Raw genomic sequence first — 21,972 nt, 5'->3', positions numbered from 1 at the left:
GTGTAGTGAGGATTAAAAAAAACTTCCATGAAAGCAAACCTAAGAGACACAGACCAGTGAAATGAAGATTCATTAAATTAATACCCACTTTCAAAGAGATGGACCATTGCAATCAGTAAATATGTTTAGGTTGTGCAGCTTTTGCTCTGAGTAATCATGTTAGAAACAATTCAAAATTCCTTCCTGAGCCCTCTGGAATGCTGCATCCTTTGGGACAGGTCCCCGGGAAATAACTTTCATGTTTTAACCAAAATTGAACTTGCAAATCTTTTGCCTTGGACTGTTGAGATGGCTCATGAACTCCTGAGCCTGAGTGTCCTTAAGGCACCTTCCCGACTTTTCCAGAGACCTCCCCGATTTTGACAGAGAAGCAGGCCAAACAGCTCCTAAGATCTCGGCGACAGGATAGACCAAGCAAACCCGGATTCCCCGACGAGCCAATGCGGGTGAGTGCTTTGCTCTGGCAGTTTTAAAGAAAATGTGATCATTTGAATGCCATTCACTATGAAACTAGGTGTTGGTCCCAGCATGGGCTGCTAGTTAGGGGTTCGGTTAGAGTTTCAGGTAGAAGATAGCTGCAATCTCAATCTTTTACCTATGCATTTTCTTCTTTGGAGGTGCCAGCCCGACTCACCTGTTATGAACAGGGTAACTTAAAATAGAAAATAATGAGGCCAATGGTGGGAGTTCTAGAATCTGGAGAGGGCTGCTGAATGTCACCCCTGTCCTGCTGGGGAGCTGTTCCCTTTAGCCAACGCTAACCCCATCTCCTGCCTCTTCACTTGGGCCCCGGAGCAGGCTGGACCAGCATCCTTGGTCAATGATGGTCTGTCCAGGCAGGGAGAATCTCTGCCCCAGCTGCCTGAGGGGTTCTGCTCCAATCTCATCCCTCTGATTTTGGTCTCTGGCCTTACTTCTGCCCTGTGGGGTCATGATATCCACCTGCCTAGTCTTTCTGAACCAGGCTCCCTCTGTGAGTAGATGTTACTAGACCCTGCTATGCTGGCCCCGGACCCAATTCAGGCCTGGCTTGGTTCCTCCTGTTGCTAAAATGATACTGACTTTGGTGGCATTTTAGCCCCACCCAGTGAAGGGAAGTAGCAGTGACCCAGCAAAGTTAGAATGTCTGGGAAGCCTGTCTGTCAGGCTGGTCTCCCATCCTGGCCCCTTCATCTGGGCACGATGCTTATCCTGTTTTCCCTGAATCTCCATGTTGCGGCTCAGAAGGAGCTGCAGTAGCATTTACCTTCATTCACTGCAAAATCTCGTGCATAATTAGATTATTTCATTTAAAGGCTCTTATTAAGATATAGTATTGCACAGTGACGAAGAGTGCTGACTTTGGGGTCAGACTGGGTTTGAATCTCCCTGTTTACTAACTGGGTAAATTTGGGGAAGTTTCTTCACATTTCTGCAGCTCAGTACTCTCATCTATAAAATGGGGATAATAAATACTATTGCTGATATTACTATAATATTATTATTATAAATAATAAATGTAAAATAATTATGATGATAAAACAAAGTACTTCTTAAGAAAGCACTTAGAAAGTGCTCAGCAAATGGTAAGTACTCCTCTGAATATTAAGTACCTGGTACCTGCTAGGTGCTGGGGCTGTAGGTTTCTGCTCAAAGTCTGTGGTGGAGACAGAAGTAAGCAAATGGCTGCTATGCAGTATGATTTAAGAACAGATGACTTCAGGCTCTTAGGGATAGATGTGGCTTTTAATTTTTTTTTTTTTGTAGAATAAGAGGTATCTTGGGTTTTATCTTGTATCTAGTAGAGAACAACTGAAGGATTTTTCAAGTGGGGGAGTACAGATCTGGGTGTTAGAGAGTTTGAGACAATGAGAGAAGGGGCCCATGATTGAAGTCTGGGATCACCAACACTCAGAGGTGGGCAGAGGAAGAGGAACCCTGAAAGGGCTGAGAAGGAATGCAGAGAGATAGAGAAGCCAAGAGAGTGGGGGTGGCAGAGCAAGGCGGGGAGGCATAGGAGGGGCTGGGGTGAAGGAAGGGCAGCATGTGCACAACTGTGATGGGGAGGAGGATGCCTGGAGGGAGGGATCCTGTTGGCGGCTGGCGGGTTGGGGGTGGGGGCTCTGGCTGGCCCCCTGTGCTTTTGGCATGATGCCTGGAGCGGCCATTCTGCAGCTCTTCCTCAGGGACCCGGCAGGGGCTGGGGGAGCTGGTTGAAGAGTCCTCAAAGCAGTGGCTCCTGCTCAAGGTGCTCGAGAGGCAGCTCTAATGACTCCCACGTCTGCCCCCTGACATTTTCTGTGCCAGCATCTGCACCTGGCTCTTTTGAACTCTGTCTGTGGAATAACAGTCTTTGTCCTAACTGAGGCATTGTAGATGTGGGTGAACAGGTGGGTTTGAATTGCTGCAGCCCGTTGTTGCAACTGTTGTTGCCAGGCTAGACTCTGGCCCTAAAACCCTGTTTTGTGTGGTCCTTCCCCTGCTCAAAAACTTCTGAAAGCTTCTCCTCTGTTTGCTTTTTCCCACTTGTGGTCATCACCTCCCTTAATCCTTGACAGCCCTCTGCTTGCTTCCAACTTTGCGATTTTACTGAATATCTGGCTTTTTCTGGTTTGTTTTGCTCATCTTTTATAGGCTTGACCACCACCTGCTCCTCTTAACTGCCTCGAACCTACCTGATTAGTTTCCATGTAACTCCTTCTTGCCTCAGAACCTATTGCTGAGCCACCATCCCATCCTCCATGTCCCTCTCAGAGACACTTCATCCAATGTCCAGAATCCTCAGGCATTCAGTCCAGTTTGGAAAAGTGGTCATATGTTTTACAATTGAAATGTGAAACAAACATGCAGTCAATTATTGGGTGGCTAGTCTACACCAGTAGTTCTCATCCATAGGTGATTATGCCCCCTCATCCCCAGGGACATTTGACAATATCTGAAGACATTTTTGGTTGTTACACCTGTGTGGGGCATTGCTTTTGGCACCCAGTGGGTACAGACCAGGGATGCTGCTAAACACCCTACACAGGGCACAGGGCAGCCTCCACCACCCTCTGGCCCAAAATGTCAATAGTGCCAAAGGAGAGGAACCGAGTCTACACATTGCCAAGTAAACTTTTTCTTGTTTACTCTCTGTCATGCTGTGTGTGTCTCTCTCTGTCTCTCTCTATAATTGCACTCACTTGAACACACACAGAATTGGTTGAATTAACAAATAGTTTCTGGTATCGTATTTTTTCTAGAAATGTGTTTCTTAACTTTGGTTACATTCTGGAACCACCTGGGGAATTTAAATTCTGATGCCTGGGTCCCACTCCCAGAGGGGTGGCCTGGGGTGGGACCTGGGTATGGGGGATGGGGCCAAAGCCCCAGTGATGCCAACCTGCAGCCGAGGCTGAGAACCACTGGGCTAGGCCATCTGGGAGAAATCAGCCACGTGTATAGCAGCTCCTGTGGTCTAGTTGGGAACATAAAAGCATTTAGAAAGCTGTTAAATGTTGAACTGGGTGGTATGGAGAGTATCTTAGTTGTTTAGACAAAAAGAGAGAGTGAGAGGGTCAAGTGGTGAGTGCTGATCAAGATGTGCACTTAATTAGATTTTATATTGACCGTGCCCTACTAAGCACCAGGGACTGAGGATGAAAGATAAACCAGACGTTCTTCCTTACTCAAGGTGCCCATTGTGTGGAGGTGGAGCCAGAGTGCCCCAGCCTGATTTGGGCTCACTAATGAGGTTATCTGGTACAATGGACTGCGGCTCGGCAAGAAGAGAGTCTCAAGCCCCAGCCTGATTTGGGCTCACTAACGAGGTTATCTGGTACAATGGACTGCGGCTCTGCAAGAAGAGAGTCTCGAGCTCCAACTGGAAGGAAAGGGGAGGCTGGGATGGCTTCCCAGAGGAGGTGCCCACCCAGCTGTGGCTTGAAGGATGACCAGGAGTTCTCAGGCAGGGCAGGGGGTAGGGATGAGGCAGGAAGAATATTCCACCCAGTGCATTTCCAGTCCATATTCTGCCGCTAACTAGTTGTGGACTTTGGGTAAGTCACTTCCTCTTTTGGAAGCCTAGTTTTTTCATCTATAAAATGCAGAGTTTGGCTGGAATCTGGCCTAGATTCCAGAATGTCTAGTTCCAGGTCTCATATTGTAGGGCTCTGGATAGAACCTTGGGGCTGACACAGGTTTCCTGGTGCCAGTCTGCAATGTGACAGAAGAGCCAGAGGCAGCAGGATACCAACCCAAGCGAGGAGTCAGGCAGTTTATTCTGAGGCCCCTGGAGGGGTATCCCTAGAAACCACAGGCCTCCTCACCTCATGCTGGCCCTGCGGCTGGGAGTACTCCACATCCTCGACTTACCATTTGACCCACTCACGCTTCTTGGGTCTCCTTGTTGACTTCTTCTTTTATGGATTTACTGAAAGCAAAATTAATAATGCCAGTCAGTGGCATGTAAAAAGAGGTAATTTACTGCATTTAACTGTGACTGTCAAAATGATCCTGGCCCTGCACTCCCAGTTGGAGCATAAGAGGCAGTGGCCTCAGGTTTGTCCTTGGGTGGTGAGGAGCCGATAAGCCTGGACCTCTGGCCAGGGGAGGTCAGAGGCTGGCATTAGAGCTGCCGTACGGGCCCACATCTTCATAGCCTGGGAAGGAGGGAGTTCAGAGGCTAAGGCCTTTGCCTCCTGGGAGCCAGCCCTTCTGGCTCTTTGCCTTTTGCCAAGACCTCCTCACCCTCCCTGTTTCTGAGTGTAGGCCAAGAACAGCTGCGCACAGATGTCCCTTTGCTTGGGAAGAGGGTGGGATGGATGCACCATGCTGTGAATTTGGCTGCCAGTATTGTGTATGTGTGTATGTGTGTGTGAATGTGTGTGAGGGGTGTGTGTATGAGGGTATGTGTGAGGGTGTGTGTGTGAGGGGTGTGTGTGAGGGGTTTGTGCATGTGAGGTGTTTGTGTGTGTGAGGGATGTGTGAGGGGTGTGTGTGTGAGGGTGTGTGTATTCGAATGTGAGAGTTGTATGAGGGGTATGTGTGTGAGGAGTATGTGAAGGTGTGTGAGGGTGCATGAGGAGTGTGGGAGAGCAATGCATGTGTGTGAGGATGTATGTGAGGGGTGTGATGGTGTGTGTGAGTGTGTGTGTGAAGGGTGTGTTCAAGGAGTGTGTGTGAGGTGGGGGTGTGTGAGGGGTGTGCATGAGGGGTCTGTGCAAGGAGTGTGAGGGTGTGTGTCAGAAGTGTGAGGGGTATGTGAGGGTGTGTGTCAGAAGTGTGAGGGGTGTGTGAGGGTGTGTGTCAGAAGTGTGAGGGGTGTGTGAGGGTGTGTGTCAGAAGTGTGAGGGGTGTGTGAGGGGTGTGTGTGAGGGATGCATGTGTGAGGGTGTATGAGGGATGTCTGAGGTGTGTGTGTGAAGGGTGTGTGCAAGGATTGTGTGTGAGGTGAGTGAGGAGTATGTGTGAGGAGTATGTGTGAGGGGTGTGTGAGGGTGTGTGTAAGGGTGTATGTAAGGGGTGTGTGTGAGGTGTGTGAAGGTGCAGGTGTGTGTGAGGGTGTATGTGTAAGGGGTGTGTGAGTGTGTGAGGGTGTATGTGTAAGGGGTGTGTGAGTGTGTGAAGGTGTATGTGTAAGGGGTGTGAGGGGTGTGTGAGGGGTCTGTGTGTGAGGTGTGTGTGTAGAGGGGTGTGTGTGAGGGTGTATGTGTGAGGGGTGTGTGTGAGGGCTGTGTGTGTGAGGGGTGTGTGTGTGTAGAGGGGTGTGAGGGTGTATGTGTGAGGAGTGTGTGAATGTGTGTAATAGGTGTGTGTGAGGGTCTGTGTGTGAGCAGTCTGTGGGGTCTGTGAGGGTGTGTGTGTGTGGGTGTGTGTGCGTGAGGGTTGTGTGTGAGGGGTGTGTGTGAGGGGTGTGTGTGAGGCTGTGTATGTGTGAGGGTGTGTGTGAGGGGTGTATGTGAGGGTGTATGTGTGAGGGGTGTGTGAGGGTTCGTGTGTGTGTGTGTTTTGAAAAGGCCTTACTGAGTATTTTTTCAGAAGGTCTGAGTTCCAGCCCCCTCTTCTACTTTCGCCTTGACTTGCGGACCTGGGTTTTGTGGAATGATGGCAGATGGCATCGCCAGGTTGTTGTGAGGCTGGGTTGGAAGGTACTTGGATGCCACAGCAGAGTTGGGTTTCTGTACACAGTAGGGAGCTGTGCAGGGATTTCAAGCAGGGGAATGATGTGATTAGATCTTGTTTCCAGGGGCCCTTTAGAGGTTCAGGACACAGCCTCTTAAATGCTTGCCTTTAGATGCTGTCATACCTGGGAAATAGGAAGTGACGTTTTGGATGCGCTATTGCACCTTCTTGCCATGGTACCCAGGAGACAAACAAGTGGACTTGGGCAAATGAGTAGAGTTAGTGATCATTGGAGAATGCATGTGCCCTTGAGAACAGAGCCACATACCCTCACACACACCCCTCCACACTAAATCACCGAGAGATGACTGGTCAGGTTATTTTATTTTGCTTCTCCATGTTAAGGGACTGTGCAAAAGAAAACACTTTCAGAGAGGGAAGAGGCCATTGATGAGGGTAAACAAATGGTGCTTTAGGGGAGGTGTTAAGAATTCAAAATGAAAACAAGTATGAAGATTTGCAGAAGTCTCTCCTCATGAAGATCTACTGAGCCATGTTTATAAACTTAACACTTGGCTTAAATATTGGAGAGGTTGGCTTCTGTGGATTTATAGGCTTTTTGAAAACAGGTTGAGACAAGCTGTGCCCGTGCACACAAAGGGCTAGACTGTTTGACATAGATCCTGCTGATTCACTGCAACAAGCTGTTCTTTTCTGACTTGGTGGTGGGAAGGACAAAGTGCTTTTGAGAAGATTGCTGGGTAACCCTGTACTGTAGGGAGGGCCAGTATTCAACCCAGAGGAGCACGGACATCTTGCGGGGAACCTAGATGAAGGAAGGCAAGGCCCAGAGGGGATGGAGAGGGAGATCAGAGGGAGACAGATGGCTCTGGGTAAGAGAGAAGGAGGGATTTTGAGTGTATGGAGGCAGTGTATGGAGGTAGCGTATGAAGAGAAAGGTGGGAAGGTAGAACCCAAGGACGGCAACCCACTGAAATTCCCAGCAGCAGGAATAACGGATACATTTATTTTATGGTAACTCTGGACACTGAGTTTAAATTTGCTTTCTGCTCTGTGCTGTTATTACCCACTGCTACCCCCAAACCTTAGGACAAGTCCGCTACATACAGAAACTTTGTGTTAGTTGTTCCTTGAGGGAATGGTGGATGGCAGGGATGTGTTGTATGGGGTGGTGGGGGCTGACAAGAGAGCAAGGGAATGGCTAGAATGTGGAAGTGGCAGGGGTAGAGAAATTGGTTATGAGAATATTCAGAATAAACTTGACCCCACATTTTCAGAGATTTTGGAGAGTAGGGTTCTAGACTTCATAGGAATGGGATGAACCCTCTCCGAAGGCTGGAACTAATTTGCTTGGAGACATCCCTTTTGGAGGCATGTAGGTTTCAGCTGAATTGACTTTCTACTATTTATTTATTTATTTATTATTTATTTATTTTTGAGACAGGGTCTCACTGTGTTGCCCAGGCTGGAGTGCAGTGGTGCGATCATGGCTCACTGGAGTCTGGGCCTCCTGGGCTCAAGCGATCCTCTTGACTTTATACTTTAGACAAAGTGGCCCCATCATGTTAGAGAGCTCATGGTGTAATGAAGGCTCAAGATCCTGACAGAGAAAAAACCTCTGTTTGGGGAGAAATTAATGAAGATCAGGCTGTGCGAAAAGAAGGGCTAGGTTTGTGTTTAGAGGGAAGAAGGTGGAAAAATATTCTGAGCTTTCCTTGAAGGTTTCCTTAGTGATGAATGTGCTTATGTTGATTTTCAGGATTGTGGTCTAAACTCTTGCTGTTCAAAATATGATCCCCAGCTGGGCTGCATGGGCCTTACCTGGGATCCCGTCAGACATGCAGACCCAGGCTCCTCTCCATACTTCCCAAAGGCAAATCTGTGCCTCCCTAACCCCCAGGTGATCCCTGTTCACCTTCAAGTCAAGAAGTGCTGTCTTGGAGAACTGCAAAGGTGGTCCATCTCTGCTCCTGGCATCCTGGGACTGGGAACCAGTACATGTTAGTTTTGTTTTGACACAATTGATCTCTCTTCCTTCCTTCTGGGCACTCTGCTCACTTGGTTTCCACTTTCCCAGCATGCCTCGCCCAGGCTTCTCATTCCACTTGGTGGCTCCCACTGCTAGGTTTCCTTTACTGGATTCTTGGCCTCTGACAGCTGTTTAAATGTCAGGAGGTCCCAGGGCTCTGCCCTCCATGTGGCTTTAAAGCTCACCTCCCTGCTGATGGCACACACTTCTATCTCCAGCCTGACCTCTTCCCGGTCATTTACATGACTGTCTACTCCACACCACTGTTTGTACTGGAATATTTAACAAGCATTTCAGATCTAACAGCCCAAACAAAATTCACTGTTTTACCCTCATAATGGCTGCTGCCTTAGCGTTCCACATTGGGCTAAGGGGACCACCTCCAAATCCAGAACCTGACTACTTCTCACCCTCCACTGCCATCTCCACCACAATTGTCTGTAGAGTGGACTAAGCAATAATCTCTTAATGGTCTCCCTGCTTCCTGTCTTGCTGTCAATGGAGCAGTCAGAGTCATTTCTTAAAGTGTAAACAAGATCCTGACCCTCTCCTGCTCAAAACCTGCCAATGACTTCCTGTCTTACTCTGAATAAAATTCACAGTCCTGGTCAGGTGGGGTGGCATGCACCTGTAGTTCCAGCTACTCAGGAGAGGCTGAGGTGGGAGATCGATTGAGCCCAGGAGTTCAAGGCTGAAGTGAGCTATGATTGCTGCACTCCAACCTGGGTAACAGAGTAAAATTCTGCCTTCCTAGGACTCACACCCAAAACAATACTATATGCAGTATTTATACAGGTACATGGATATGCATGTAAATTTCTAAAAGAAGATCTAGAGAGGTAATCAGTTGACGTTTAACTGTATCATCTCATTTAGGAGACTAGGATTAAAGGTGGTGATTTGATGTTTGAATTGTATACTAGAGTAATTACTTGTATAATTAAAAATATTTAAACCTTTCACATGTACTATTGAAAAATTGGAAACCAAGAAAGAGTCAAAAGAATAAAAGAAAATCAACTGTAGGCCGGGTGTGGTGGCTCACGCCTGCAATCCCAGCACTTTGGGAGGCTGAGGCGGCCGGATCACGAGGTCAGGAGATCGAGACCATCCTGGCTAACATAGTGAAACCCCGTCTCTATTAAAAATACAAAAAATTAGCCAGGTGTGGTGGTGGGTACCTGTAGTCCCAGCTACTCGGGAGGCTGAGGCAGGAGAATGGCGTGAACCTGGGAGGCGGAGCTTGCAGTGAGCCAAGATCACACCACTGCACTCCAGCCTGGATGACAGAGCGAGACTCTGTCTCAAAAAAAAAAAAAAAAAAAAAAAAAAAAAGGAAAATCAACTGTAGTCCTGTCCCTTCTCCCCAAAGACAGGCATTTAAAAAATGTATTTCTTTTTAGTCTTTGTATATATTTTAAAAAAGTATCTACAATTTTCTATCCTGTTTTTTCCCTTAATATTAACATACACATGTCCTCATATTATTATAATCTATTTGTAACCATGAATTATCCTCTTTTGTTAGATAGTTGGATCATTTCCAATATCTTTCTGTTATAAACAACACTCAGAACATTTTTGTGCATAAAGTACTTTTAATATTTTAAGTTATTTTCTATGGGTATATTCCGAGAAAATGAATTACTAGGTCCAAGAATCAGAATATTTTTAAAGCTTTTAGTATACATTATTGAATTGCTTTCCAAAAGACTTTAAACAATTCATGTTATTTTTAATATTCAATGTCACTGTCTTCTGAGAGAGTATTGTAGTAGAGGTTTTAAGGTAGAGATATCATGGGAACATGATTATGGTATCTTGAATTGGAGACCAGTGGGCTGTTGCTGGGGCAGGAGGAGTGGGTGCAGGGAGGGAGGAATAGGGATAAAAAATGACGTGTAGGGTTTTGTATAGGCAACTTAGTGCCATTCATTGGCAGTGGAAATCCATGAGTAGAAACAATGTATGTGGGATGATGGTGTGTTGCAAGTTCTCCTCCCATGGCACCTGCTTTTGTAGTTGTATCTTCTGCTCTTGTTTACCTGGTTAACTCTTATTCATCCCCAAAAACTCACCTTAAATGATGTCGTTTTTGAGAGGCCTTCCTGGTGCCTCCCCCTGGTAAATCAACGTCCTGCTAGCATAGCAATTGCAGCGCAAGGTTGCTATTTTTGACTCTTTTATGTCTTTCTACTAGACTGTTCTAAATTACTTGAGGAGATGGACTAGTTGTTTTACTTCTGGGTCCCCACCACCAAGCACCGTACAGTATTGGCATTTACTAAATGATTGTTACTTCTTTCCATTCCTTCCTTTGCTTCTCTCCAGGGTAGAAATTTTGTGGGGATATAGCTCTGCTATAAAACCTGGAGGTTATTCCAAATAAATATTTTCTATCGCCTCACTTAGACTCATTAAATTTCTCTTAATCTACTCAAATTTTAGGGAAGAGGTTGTTTGCCAATTGCTCGGGTGAGCTGTGGAAATTCTTTAAAAAGATGAATGTCTTGAAGCTTGAATAAAGCTTGAATGTCTTCAAGCTTAAATTATTTCTTTTGTGATTATATTTGTAAGTGCTTGTGAAACCTGGGAATACACTTTTCTTGGAAGTGTTCCATTTTGGCCTGTGATCCTTTAAGGAGTGTTCTTGTTGGGCAAATATAAATCATTTTAGCTTTATGGTAAGTAGTCTTTGTAAAATATGCTTTCATGTTTAGCTCTTTGACAAATGTATATAGTAACTCCATTACCCTTTTGTTCCCCATTACCTCAAAGGCCAGTTTGGAGTGACCGAGGTGTAAATTGCCCACAGCACTGTTCTGCCTTTCTTTAGGACGGAGCCTTCAGTATTCCAGTGCAGTTAAGTTCTGAGCCACCATTCTATATATAGGATTACCTTGCTTGTACTAATGAGCAAAATAATTTTTCCAAATGCTGATGGATCTTTAATTCTGCAAAAATGTCACAGGAAGTATTTTGCCTTCTTGGAAAAAGGTCCTGCCTTGATAGAATAACTGTCCACTTTATGATTCTCAGCATAGGTCAAGTTCTGGTGGGTATTTAAGTTCATTATCACACCACTCCAGAGCCATAATAAAGGCCTACTTTTAATTTCTGCTCTAATTACTGAGAAATAATTTACTTAAATCATTATAGTTGGCATTTGACATGGAACACAGATACTGGTTTTTGTTTTGCTTTGATTTACACCCCCCACTTGGAGAAAGGAATCTGAAGAAATTAAAACTCATTTTCCATATACCCCTTCTTCCTTGGTCCAGGAACATTTGAGATTATCATTAATGTTGGGCCATTTCTAACTCAGCCAGTGCAATTGTTGAATTTGTGGTTTTCAGCAGATTTGCAATTTGCCTTTTGATTTGACTAATGATTGCTTTTTAAGCCTTTGTGGCATATTCGTTTTCCTAATATTTTAAATAAATAGTGAAATGTCATGGAAACCAGTGCTCATTTCTTTCTTATTCTCAGTGTGTGTCTGTTTTGGTTGTTTTTCTTCAATGATTATTTCAGTTGGTGTTTAGGAGTGTGAAATATATATTACTTTTTGGTGCTTTTAATGTACATTTGGCCTAGGCTGTTATAATGAGCAGACTGACACAGATATCAAGAAAATTTCCAAGGAGGATTTAGCAAGATTATAGGGAAAGAACAGTTATTTCATTTATTCATTTGCTCCTTTATACATTTTTCCAGTGAGCTTTGTTGTGGTCCTACTGTGTGCCAAGCACTAAGTCACAGACCAGATATACTTTGGTCACTGCCATAAAAAAACTGGTTGGATATTTGGCTGAGAGGGACAGAGATTAAATGAGTAAAGATGCAAATGAGTATATAATTATAAAAGGTACTGTGTATCAGTAGTGACATTCATTAATATCACCAGTGATCTCATTATAAAAGTCTTTAAGTATTGGGAAGTTGCCAGCCTTCTGTAGCAGATGCAAGTTTTCCAAAATCTGGTTTCCTCTGGGAAGTTCTATTTAATAAATACTGTAAATTGTTTTTCTTGAGGTGACAGGCTCACTTCATTCATTGTCAAGATGTCTGCCCAACATGCACATAAAACATGCATAGCCAGTTCAACACCAGCAATTGCACACATGCTTTTCCTTGTGAAAACCATTGCACTTTGTCATACAGCAGAAGTACTGCCTGCATATGCCCTTTTGGGTCGCTCTATATTGTTTCACCAGGGCATTCTTCAGGGCAACTGGCATTTTAAGAATGTTTTATTTTTATTTTCGTACTGTAAGTGCGTGGTGGGGAAGGATATGATGACCGCTAATAGAATTGGGTACCACTGCCTGGATTCCTGCTAAGGCGCCAGTCATTTTACCTACCACTGCCTTGGCACATCAGTGAAAATGCCAATACAGCAAGAAGACAAATAATGTCTGAGTATTATTCTAAAAATAGTTTGGCCTTATGGGCCTCTGAGGGGAACACAGCTCACGCTTTGAAGAATGATGCTGTAGTCTTTTCTTCAACAAGCCTTTACGGAAAGTTTCCTGTGTACCAGTTCCTGGGAAAGATGCTCTCCTTCACAATCTTGATGTGTACTCAGATCTTTGTTATCTAATAGTAGCCAAAGTTAACAGCTAGCATTTAATGCATTCTTACTATGTGCCAAGAATCATGTGCCAAGGCCCTGTAGTATTGGGATCCCAGCAGGAGACTGGGTACCTGAAGAGTGTTTAATAAAGAGACTTTTTACAAAGGCGTGGGCAGGATTAAGGCAAACCAACAAGAAATAATAAAAGATCAGGTTTAACAACCTCTAGACCATAAAGGGGTAAGGGAGGCAGACGGTTCCCGGAGCTGGAGAGGACAGCCTCCTAGGAGCTGTGGCCTTCAGGAGAGGGATGCAGCCAATTGCTGAGGTGAACTGTAGAAATTCTTTAAAAAGATTACATTCAAGCTGAAATGATTTCTTTTGAGATTGTATTTATGCATGGTGTGGCTGTGACTCCTTGGTGAGGAACTAGGGGATTGAATACCCTGGCCTCTCCCTCCTCCTACCTTCTAATCCGTTCTGGTGTCTCCCACTGATGAAACTTAACCAGAAGCCACAGGCCAAGGGAGTCTATGGCGACAATTAATCTGGGTCCCACGGCCAGGCGAAAAGGGAGACAGAAAGGATCTGGAGGGACAAATGCAGGCTACTTATTTGGCACAAAACTTTATTTGCACCATTTCATTTAGTATCTAACCCAAGGAAGCAAGTTAACTAACTTAAGGAAGCAAGTGCTAGTGCAATCCCCATCTTGCAGATGAACAAACTGAGGCTGGAGAGGTAAAGCAATAATGACAGGGTCCAGGTTTGAAGGAGACTCAGACTCTTAGCCTCTATTCCTCCCTGTCTGGCAAACAGGCCAGCAAGAAGCAGGCAGCAGGGGTTCCTTCAGTGTGCTGCTTCCACAGAATAGTTGAACAAGTAAAGTTATATGCTGGGAACTTGTTGTTCCTTATTTACAAGACTGCACACGGCCTTCCTGTTCCTCCCAATTACTATTCTTCTGGCCAAAGACTCCCTGGATAGGGAAGGAACTCAGCCCAAAATCCGCAAACATGTTCAGAAAGCAGCCAGGGAATCATTGTTGGATCCCACAAGGAGCCCTCTCACCATCTGCCCTCTACCCCAGCTGACCCAGAGACTCCCTGCCAGAACACTGAGTGTATTTTGATGAGTTAAATGAAAACAACAACCATAACCAAAACAAATCCAAACTGCATGGGTCCTGGGGGAAAGAAAAAAAAATCAGAAAAATTGGACACTTCATAATTCCTTCCTTTGCACATTCTTTTTCTTTTTAAATGAGTACATTTGATGTAGAATGCAGAGTTCCTAGAGGGTGTTCTAAAAACTTAAAAACTTAGAGTTCTAAAGTGGACCTGACCCTTTGTTAAAGCCTTCTTAATGCCATAGGAAGGTTTCCATGATTTAGAGTTTTTATGATATTGATACATGCCAAAAACAATTTAATCACATCACAAATATGACTGAGTATGTCTACTCTTTCCTAAGGTGAAATGCCACTTCTCTGATTATTGGCCTGCTGTTTGTATGGACCTGTTCTATGCATACTTTGTAATGGTTCACATCCTATAATTACAGCACCAACATTTCCTTCAGGGCAATATAAAAAACACACTCCAAGTTAAAAATCATTCCCATCTCTATCCATTCTCTTTTGGAGGGAACATAAAAGAACATCAAGTTTTTTGTTTTTGTTTTGAGTTTTGTTTGAGCCTCACCATGTTGCCTGCGCTGGAGTGCGGTGGCACGATCATAGCTCACTGAAGCCTCAAACTCCTGGGCTTAAGTAATTCTCTCGCCTTAGCCTCCTGAGTAGCAAGGACTACAAGTGTGCACCACCACGCCCAGCTGGAACATCCAATTTTGATACCAATGTATGAGCCAACCCACCTACGACCTCCACTAAACAGTATGAGGCAAGCCAATGAAGTCCCCACTCTCAGGGAGAGCTCACTGCCACACAGAATGACCAGGGAGGGCTATGCTGGGAAAAGTCTATGGAGCTTTGGAGACCCAGAGAAGTGGGATCACAGGGAATCTGAGAAGGCTTCCTAGAGGAAGTAACATCTAAGCTGAGGCCTGAAAAGTCAGGTAAGAGTGAGATGGGAAAATAAGAAGGTACAGGGGTGTTCTAGGCAGAGCAAACAACAGGTGCTTTGGAAGCCTTAGAAAGAACAGCAAGCATGGCCTGTTCAGGGAAAGATGGAGAACAAAGCTCAAGTGTATTGATGGTGAGAGAAGAGGCTCAGGAGATGGGTATAGCTGGGTCATGGAAAGACCTTAGCCATATTAAGGAATCAGAACTTTCTCCTGAGACCAGTGGGAGGCATGCAGGCATTTTAAGTGAAGAAGCAACGTGGGTAAATTAAAAAAATATATCACTTTGCTGCCGGGCGCAGTGGCTCACGCCTGTAATCCCAGCACTTTGGGAGGCTAAGGCGGGTGGATCACGAGGTCAGGAGATTGAGACCATCCTGGCTAACACGGTGAAACCCCGTCTCTACTAAAAATTCAAAAAATTAGCCGGGTGTGGTGGCGGGTGCCTGTAGTTCCAGCTACTCGGGAGGCTGAGGCAGGAGAATGGCGTGAACCCGGGAAGCGGAGCTTGCAGTGAGCCGCGATGGCGCCACTGCACTCCAGCCTGGGCGACAGAGCGAGACTCTGTCTCAAAAAAAAAAAAAAAAAAAAAATTAGTTTGGAACAGGATACAGAAAAATCAAGAGGGATTTTTCAACCTCTTCTTTATAACTTTCTTTTTTTTTTTTTACATGACTTTAAGAAAGTAATATGTATCACTGTTGTGATAAAAATAAAAACCAGTAAAGCTATTTTTGTTCTTTATATTTTAAAAACCCATTCTGACAAAACACTTGAATAGACATCTAATGAAGAAGATATACAGATGGCAAGTAAGCATGTGAAACATCGTACATCATTAGGGAAATGCAACTTAAAACAACGAGATGCCACTATACACCTATTAGAATGGCCAAAATCTGGAACATGGACAACACCAAATGCTGGTGAGGATGTGAAGCAACAGAACTCTCACTCATTGCTGGTGGAAATGCAAAATGGTGCAGCTACTTTGGAAGACAGTTTGGCAGTTTCTTACAAAACCAGACCTACTCTTAACATACGATTCAATAATCACACTTCCTGGTGTTTACCCAAAGGAGTTGAAAACTTACATCCACACAAAACCTGCACCCAGATGTTTATAGCAATTTTATTCATAATTACTCCAACTTGGAAGCAACCAAGATGTCCAGGTGAATGAATAAATAAACTATGATACATACAGACAATGGAATATTATTCAACCCTAAAACAAAATGAGCTATCAAGCCACGGAAAGACATGGAGTTAAACTTAAATGCATAGTACTAAAGAAAAGAAACCAAGCTGAAAATTCAATTACATGTTCTGTGATTCTAACTATATGACATTCTGGGAAAGGCAAAACTATAGAGACAGTATAAAGATCAGTGGTTGCCAGGGGTTAGGCAGATGAGCAGGCAGAGCAAAGCGGATTTTTAGGGCAGTGAAACTGTTCCGTGTGATATTGCAATGGTAGTGCTAGGGTTTGTGTGTGGTTTGTTCGGCCCCATCAAGTCTCATGTTGAAATTTGATCCCCAGTGTTGGAGGTGAGGCCTTATGGGAGGTGTTTGGGTCATGGAGGTGGATCCCTCATGAATAGCGGTAATGAGGGAGTTTTCACTCTTAGTTCCCATGAGAACGGATTTCTGCAAAGAGCCTGGCACCTTCTCTCTTTCTTGCCTCCTGTCTCACCATGTGATCTGTGTATATCAGCTCCCCTTCACCTTCTGCCATGAGTGGAAACTTCCTGAGGCCCTCATCAGAAGGAGATGTTGGTGCCATGCTTTTATTTTTATTTGTGTTTATTTATTTTTTTTGAGACAAAGGCTCGTACTGTCTCCGAGGGCTGGAGTGCCATGGTGCGATCTCAGCTCACTGCAACCTCTACCTCCTGGGCTCAAGAGATCCTCTCACCTCAGCTTCCTGAGTAGCTGGGACTACAGGAATGCACCACCACATCTAGCTAATTTTTTTTTGTATTTTTGGTAGAGACAGGGTTTCACCACGTCGCCCAGGCTGGTCGCGAACTCCAGAGCTTGAGCGATCTGCCCACCTCAGCCTCCCAAATTGCTGGGATTACAGATGTGAGCCATGATGCCCGACTGCCATGCGTTTGTGTAATACCAAGAGTGAGCCCTAATATCAACTATGGACTGGTGATGATGCTGTGTCAATGCAGGTGCATCAACTGTAAAAAATATCCCATGCTGGTGGGGGATGTTGGTAGTGGGGGAGGCTGTGCCTGTGTGAAGACAGGGGATATATGGGAATGCTATATTTCTGCTCAATTTTGCTGTGAACCTAAAACTGCTGTAAACAATAATGCCTATTAAGAAAACAAAATAAAACAATAAAAAAACCCCACAAGAAGAAGAAGGTAGGACAAGGGGTAGTAAGAGCCTGCAGAGGTTGTGGCAGGGGTCTAGCCCCAGGGCTGGGGCCTGGGCTGGGGCCTAAGCTGGGCAGAGGCAGTCGGGCTGGGTAGAAGGGATTCAGGAGCATTCACAGGAGTTAGGCTGCTTAGATGGTGGGAGGGCAAGGAAGAGGAGTGCGCTGAAGCTTCTTGCTTAACTAGCAATGTGGTGCCATGAAGAGAGATATGATGAACCACCTTCAGTATGATAGGCAGTACCTGTAGGCCAGAGATTGCACCAGAAGATGGAGAGGGAAGAAGGAGAGCTTATAACTGACTAAGACAAGAGAAATCACATTTTATTCTTTTATTTAAGAGAGGTCCTGTTGTTTTATCATTTTTCTGTTTTATGCATCACTTATAGGACATAATGCCATGAGTAACCAATATACAGAAAATTCACAGCCTGAACTGGCTTCGGGGAAGACCAAGGCGCATTTGGAGGAGAAGGCCAGCCCTAAAGGCTGGAAGTGACCTTCCTGTTGATAAAGGGCAGAGCACGAGCAAACTGAGAGAGGAGATGCAAAGACAAAAATTTCATGCAAAGGATGGGTGTGTTCAGAGGCTGATGAGCTGCAGGTTGCAGAGAGGCCCTATCATGGCACTCTGTTATTTGTGCTGTCTGCTCCCTTCTCTGGTGGTAGCATACCTGCCACTCCTCATCATCCTGGTATGGACGCAGTTTTTCTCTGCCCTGACCCCAGTCCATTCTCCACCCTGCTGTGCCCCACTCTGTGCTCAAGGAGACTGACTCCTGCAGACTGAATCCCCTGGTTCCCTGGCCGGCTGGCTTCTGATTGGGCCCTGCAGGATATTGAGGGTAAGAGGAGGGAGAGGATGGGCTGTTTGTTCCCTGTTCCCTCCTTGCCTTGCAAAGGTTGTGCTGTGCCCCCAAGACCACAGCAGCCCCACCCACCTGGCCCCAGGCCTAATGGCTCCTCTAAGGGTTCTCCACCCTTGGCCCTGCAAACTTAGACATGGTCATGACTTTCCTCTATTGCTAGTCCCTGGGTGCTAGAATATTCTTTGATAGTTCCCTTAACCCTACTCACATGGCTATGAATGTTCCCTTCATTAAAGTCTCTTCAGGCAACCATTTCAGGGAGAAATTGTGTTTTTGAGAAGCATAGAGATTAACAAAGGCTGTCAATGACCATTGTAGACCAAGGTGGGAGGGCAGGGCCACTCCCTGCTGTTGGGAGGAGTGGGGGAAGGAGGGGAATCCTACCCAAAGCTGCACTCATCTGCTGGCTTGCAAGTACATTATCCAGAGCCACAGACAAAACCCGTGGGTAGAGGCAGATGCTGACTCCTTGCAGGTAGACAGCACTGGTGAAGGCTTCGAGGAGGAAGGTGGCCCTGGTGGGCCACCTTTGACCCTTTTGGGTCACTCTGTCAGAGTGGAGCAGGGATGGGGGAGGGAGGAGGCATGGGGTGGGAGGAATGCAACACAGAGGGGTGGGACAGAGAGAGGGGTGAGGAGTCTGCGGCAGCCTTGGTGGACAATGGTGAAGACCTGACCTAGGGAAGTGGCAGAGACGAGGGAGGGCATCTGAGAACTATTCCGGAGATAGCCTCAACGTCCCGATGCTCAGTCTTATGTTGAGTTTGAGGGTGAGTGAGGCAATGAGAGTTGGTGTTCTGGAGCGGGTTCCTGAGTAGATGGAGATGCTGGCCACAGTAAGGGGCAGGACTGGTCAGGGCAAGGAGCTGCTTTCTGTTGTGGACAGATTAATGTATGGGGCTGGCCACCTTTCATATGAACAGAATCATACACCGTGTGGTCCTTTGTGACCTAAGTGTCCTAAGTGGCTTCTGTCACTTAGCATAATGTTCTCAAGGTTCATCCATGTTGTAGCAGGGATCACTGCTTCATTCATTTTAATTGCCAAATAATATTCCATTATATGGAAGTAGCACATTTTATTTATCCACTCATTTATTGGTGGACATTTGGGTTGCTTCTGGTTTTTGGCTGTGACAAATGATGTTGGTGCGAACATCTGTATACAAGTTTTTGTGTGGACATCCATTTTTGTTTCTCTTGGGTATATACCTACAAGTACAGTTGCTAGCCAGGAGTACGAATGGTAATTCTAGGTTTAATATTGTAAAGAACTGCCAGACTATTTTTACAAAATGCTTCTCTATTTCTAGTAACATTTTTATATTTTAAAGTCTTTTTGTTTGATATTAGCATAGCAACCCTAGCTTTCTTCTGCTTATCCCTTGTCTTTTAAAAAAGATGATTTTATCAGAAATGCATATAGCCATAAGTAATATATTACATGATTTAGTTACGCATATTTGAACTTTATAAAAATAGTGTCACACTATAAATGTAGTTACTTGGACTTTTCACTCAGTATGCTATTTCTAAGACCCATCTATGTTGTTGTATATAGCTACAGTATAATTTATGTTCTCTGCTGTATAATAGTCCATGGCATAACCCTACCATAATTTATTGATTCATTCTCCTGTAAGTGGCTATTTGGCATGTTTCCAGTGTTTTGCTATGACAAATTTATTGCTGCTATAAACATTTTTATATGCCTTTCCTGATATAAGAGTTTCTCTTGTTCTCAGAGCAACTAGCAATATAACTATTAGCTAGGAACTTGTTAGAAATGCAACTTCTCAAGTCCCACCCAAGACCCACTGAGTCAGAAACTGTAGGATAGGCCCAGCAATCTGTGTTGTAATAAGCTCTCCAGGTGACTCTGATATCTGATAAAGTTTGAAGTCCACTGCACTAGGGTATAAAGTAGGAGTGAAATTTCTAGATTGCAGGCAATCAGATGTTTTCTGAAGTGGTTGTCCCATGTTTTCATGGAAATCCACCCGCTCAGCACTTAGTATTGTCAGACTTCTTTATTTTGCCCACTGGGTGGGTCAGTCTGACTGGTCTTCCCTACAGAGAGGCATGGGTGTGGCCGTTGATTTCTTCTCCCTGCCTGTCCTCCCATCCTGCCCTGTCTAGGGAGCCAGAGCCACACCACGCATGTTGACCCCTTGGCTGTCACTGTGGATGAAGCCTTCTTCAGTGTGGTTTGTTTTGACAGGAATACATGCGCCACCTGCTCGCCCTGGAGCTTCGCGCTGAGGAGCAGTTCCTGGAGCACTGGCTGAACCCTCACTGCAAACCCCACTGTGACAGGAACAGGGTTCATCCTGTGTAAGGGGATCAGGACCAGCCTCGGTACGTCTCCTTCTCTCTCCCAGACCTCTGTCTGAGGGAGTGGTGGGGGACAGCATGGCATGGGCTGGGAGACTTTCCGGACCATGCCTCAGGGGGGCCAGCTGGTTAGCTGGTTATGATTTTGGAATGGGGGTGGCAAGAGTGAGGCAGGAGACCTAGTGGGGAGCCAGGTTGAGAGGAGCACTGGGGGACAAACGGGGGAGCCCAACTTTTATTGAATCACAAAGTGATCCCAAATGGGGAGGGACGTGACCCTATTTGCCACGCAGAAAAGCTCTCTCTGGACCCCAAATGTGGAGAAGTGTGTTTTGTTGAGACTTGGGTCTCTTCAGGTGGGCTCAGCATTCGTGGAGTCAACCTGTGACATCTACCATGATCATCACCACTGTCATCAGGATCAACAACTTCTTTCCCAGATCTCACTCCTGTTCCCCACTGCCTTCCTGCAGCCTTCAAGGCTGCCAATCTACCCAGCCCACCCTCTGTCTTTCCCTTTCCCTGGGGCTTCTGTTTTCAGCCCACCAGCAGGGTATTGCCCAGCTTTCCCCCTACACCCTGCATGCCCCCAACTCTGTACCTCTGTGCCTAGATGAGGCTGTTTGCTTCTCCCTGTCTGTCCTCATCATCTTCCCCCTTTTCCAAATCCTGTTAGATAAGGTAGCAAAATTCCTTCAGAGGGTAAGCCCAGTGAATTTCATTTCTCCTCTGTAAGTTTTGTGGACCAAGCAGGACAAGATATAATCAGGTAGTTTATCTTTGTGGTTAAGAGAAATCTTATACCTTTGTTGTTTATTTTGTGCTACTGTGAATTGACACAGGGACACTCCTATTAATCACTCTTTATAATGTAACATAAATTGCCTCACATGATCCTCTTAATACCCTGGTGTCATCGCAGGGCATGCACTTTAACCCCATTTTGAAGAGGAGCTAATTGAGCATGATTAAGCTACTAACTCAGGCTAAGCAGTGGTTGGTATGCTAGGCTTCTGACCACCGTAAATCTGCATGCTTTATGTGGACCATGTTGCACAGTCCTGTGTGTGTGTGGGCATGAAATCACTCTGAGGGAGCTTTCACAGATAGTGAGAGGATCACCTGCTGGCAGTGGAATAGAAGTTCTGCTTTTGAGGGGTAGGGATGGGCTACGTCCCCCTTCTAATTCTTCCAGCTGCTGGAGCTCTATTCTAGGTCAGGGTTCTGGTGTGTCTGGGCTTGGCTCCCAGCTCCCAGGGTGCTGGCCTCCCCTGCACCAAGGGCCTTTGTCTTTTAGCACTGGAAGCCCTCACTTGGCTTCTTCCAGAAAACAGCACTGTGGAGTAATTGGATGCTTAGGCTCTGGAACTGGCCAGAGCTGAGTTTGACTTTCTGATTTCCAGCTCTGTGCCCTTGGGCAAGTTGCCTAACCTCACTGACTCTTTGCTTCTGCCTCTGTAAGTTGGGGTAATAATGATGTCTAGAGAGCCTGGTGCATAGTAAGTGACTCTAAAAATAAAAGCACTTATTACTGTTGTGCAGTTGAAGTTAAAGGAGAGGTTTCTGGGTTCAGCCCCACAGTAGTACC

The 21,972-nt window shown here is 45.5% G+C and overlaps 1 protein-coding gene across 14 annotated transcripts in view; it reads left to right on the top strand.

The window, feature by feature from the left end:
- C17H17orf67 (chromosome 17 C17orf67 homolog) overlaps positions 1 to 21,972 on the top strand; it is a 92,189-nt gene that overhangs the window by 18,637 nt on the left and 51,580 nt on the right. For 4 of the 14 annotated variants that reach the window (XM_063799890.1, XM_063799889.1, XM_063799891.1 and 1 more), the window contains 2 exons: positions 346 to 446; positions 20,272 to 20,408. In XM_063799890.1, coding sequence (XP_063655960.1) covers positions 346 to 446; positions 20,272 to 20,388 — 218 coding nt within the window. In that variant the 3' untranslated portion in view covers positions 20,389 to 20,408. The other 10 variants (XR_010153354.1, XR_010153353.1, XR_010153352.1 and 7 more) reach the window with 6 other exon arrangements.

The sequence above is a fragment of the Pan troglodytes genome, chromosome 19 (genome assembly GCF_028858775.2).
Source record: "Pan troglodytes isolate AG18354 chromosome 19, NHGRI_mPanTro3-v2.0_pri, whole genome shotgun sequence".
Taxonomy (NCBI): Eukaryota; Metazoa; Chordata; class Mammalia; order Primates; family Hominidae; genus Pan; species Pan troglodytes.
The sequence above is the reverse complement of the archived record's forward strand: the minus strand, read 5'-3'. Positions and strand labels throughout refer to the sequence as shown.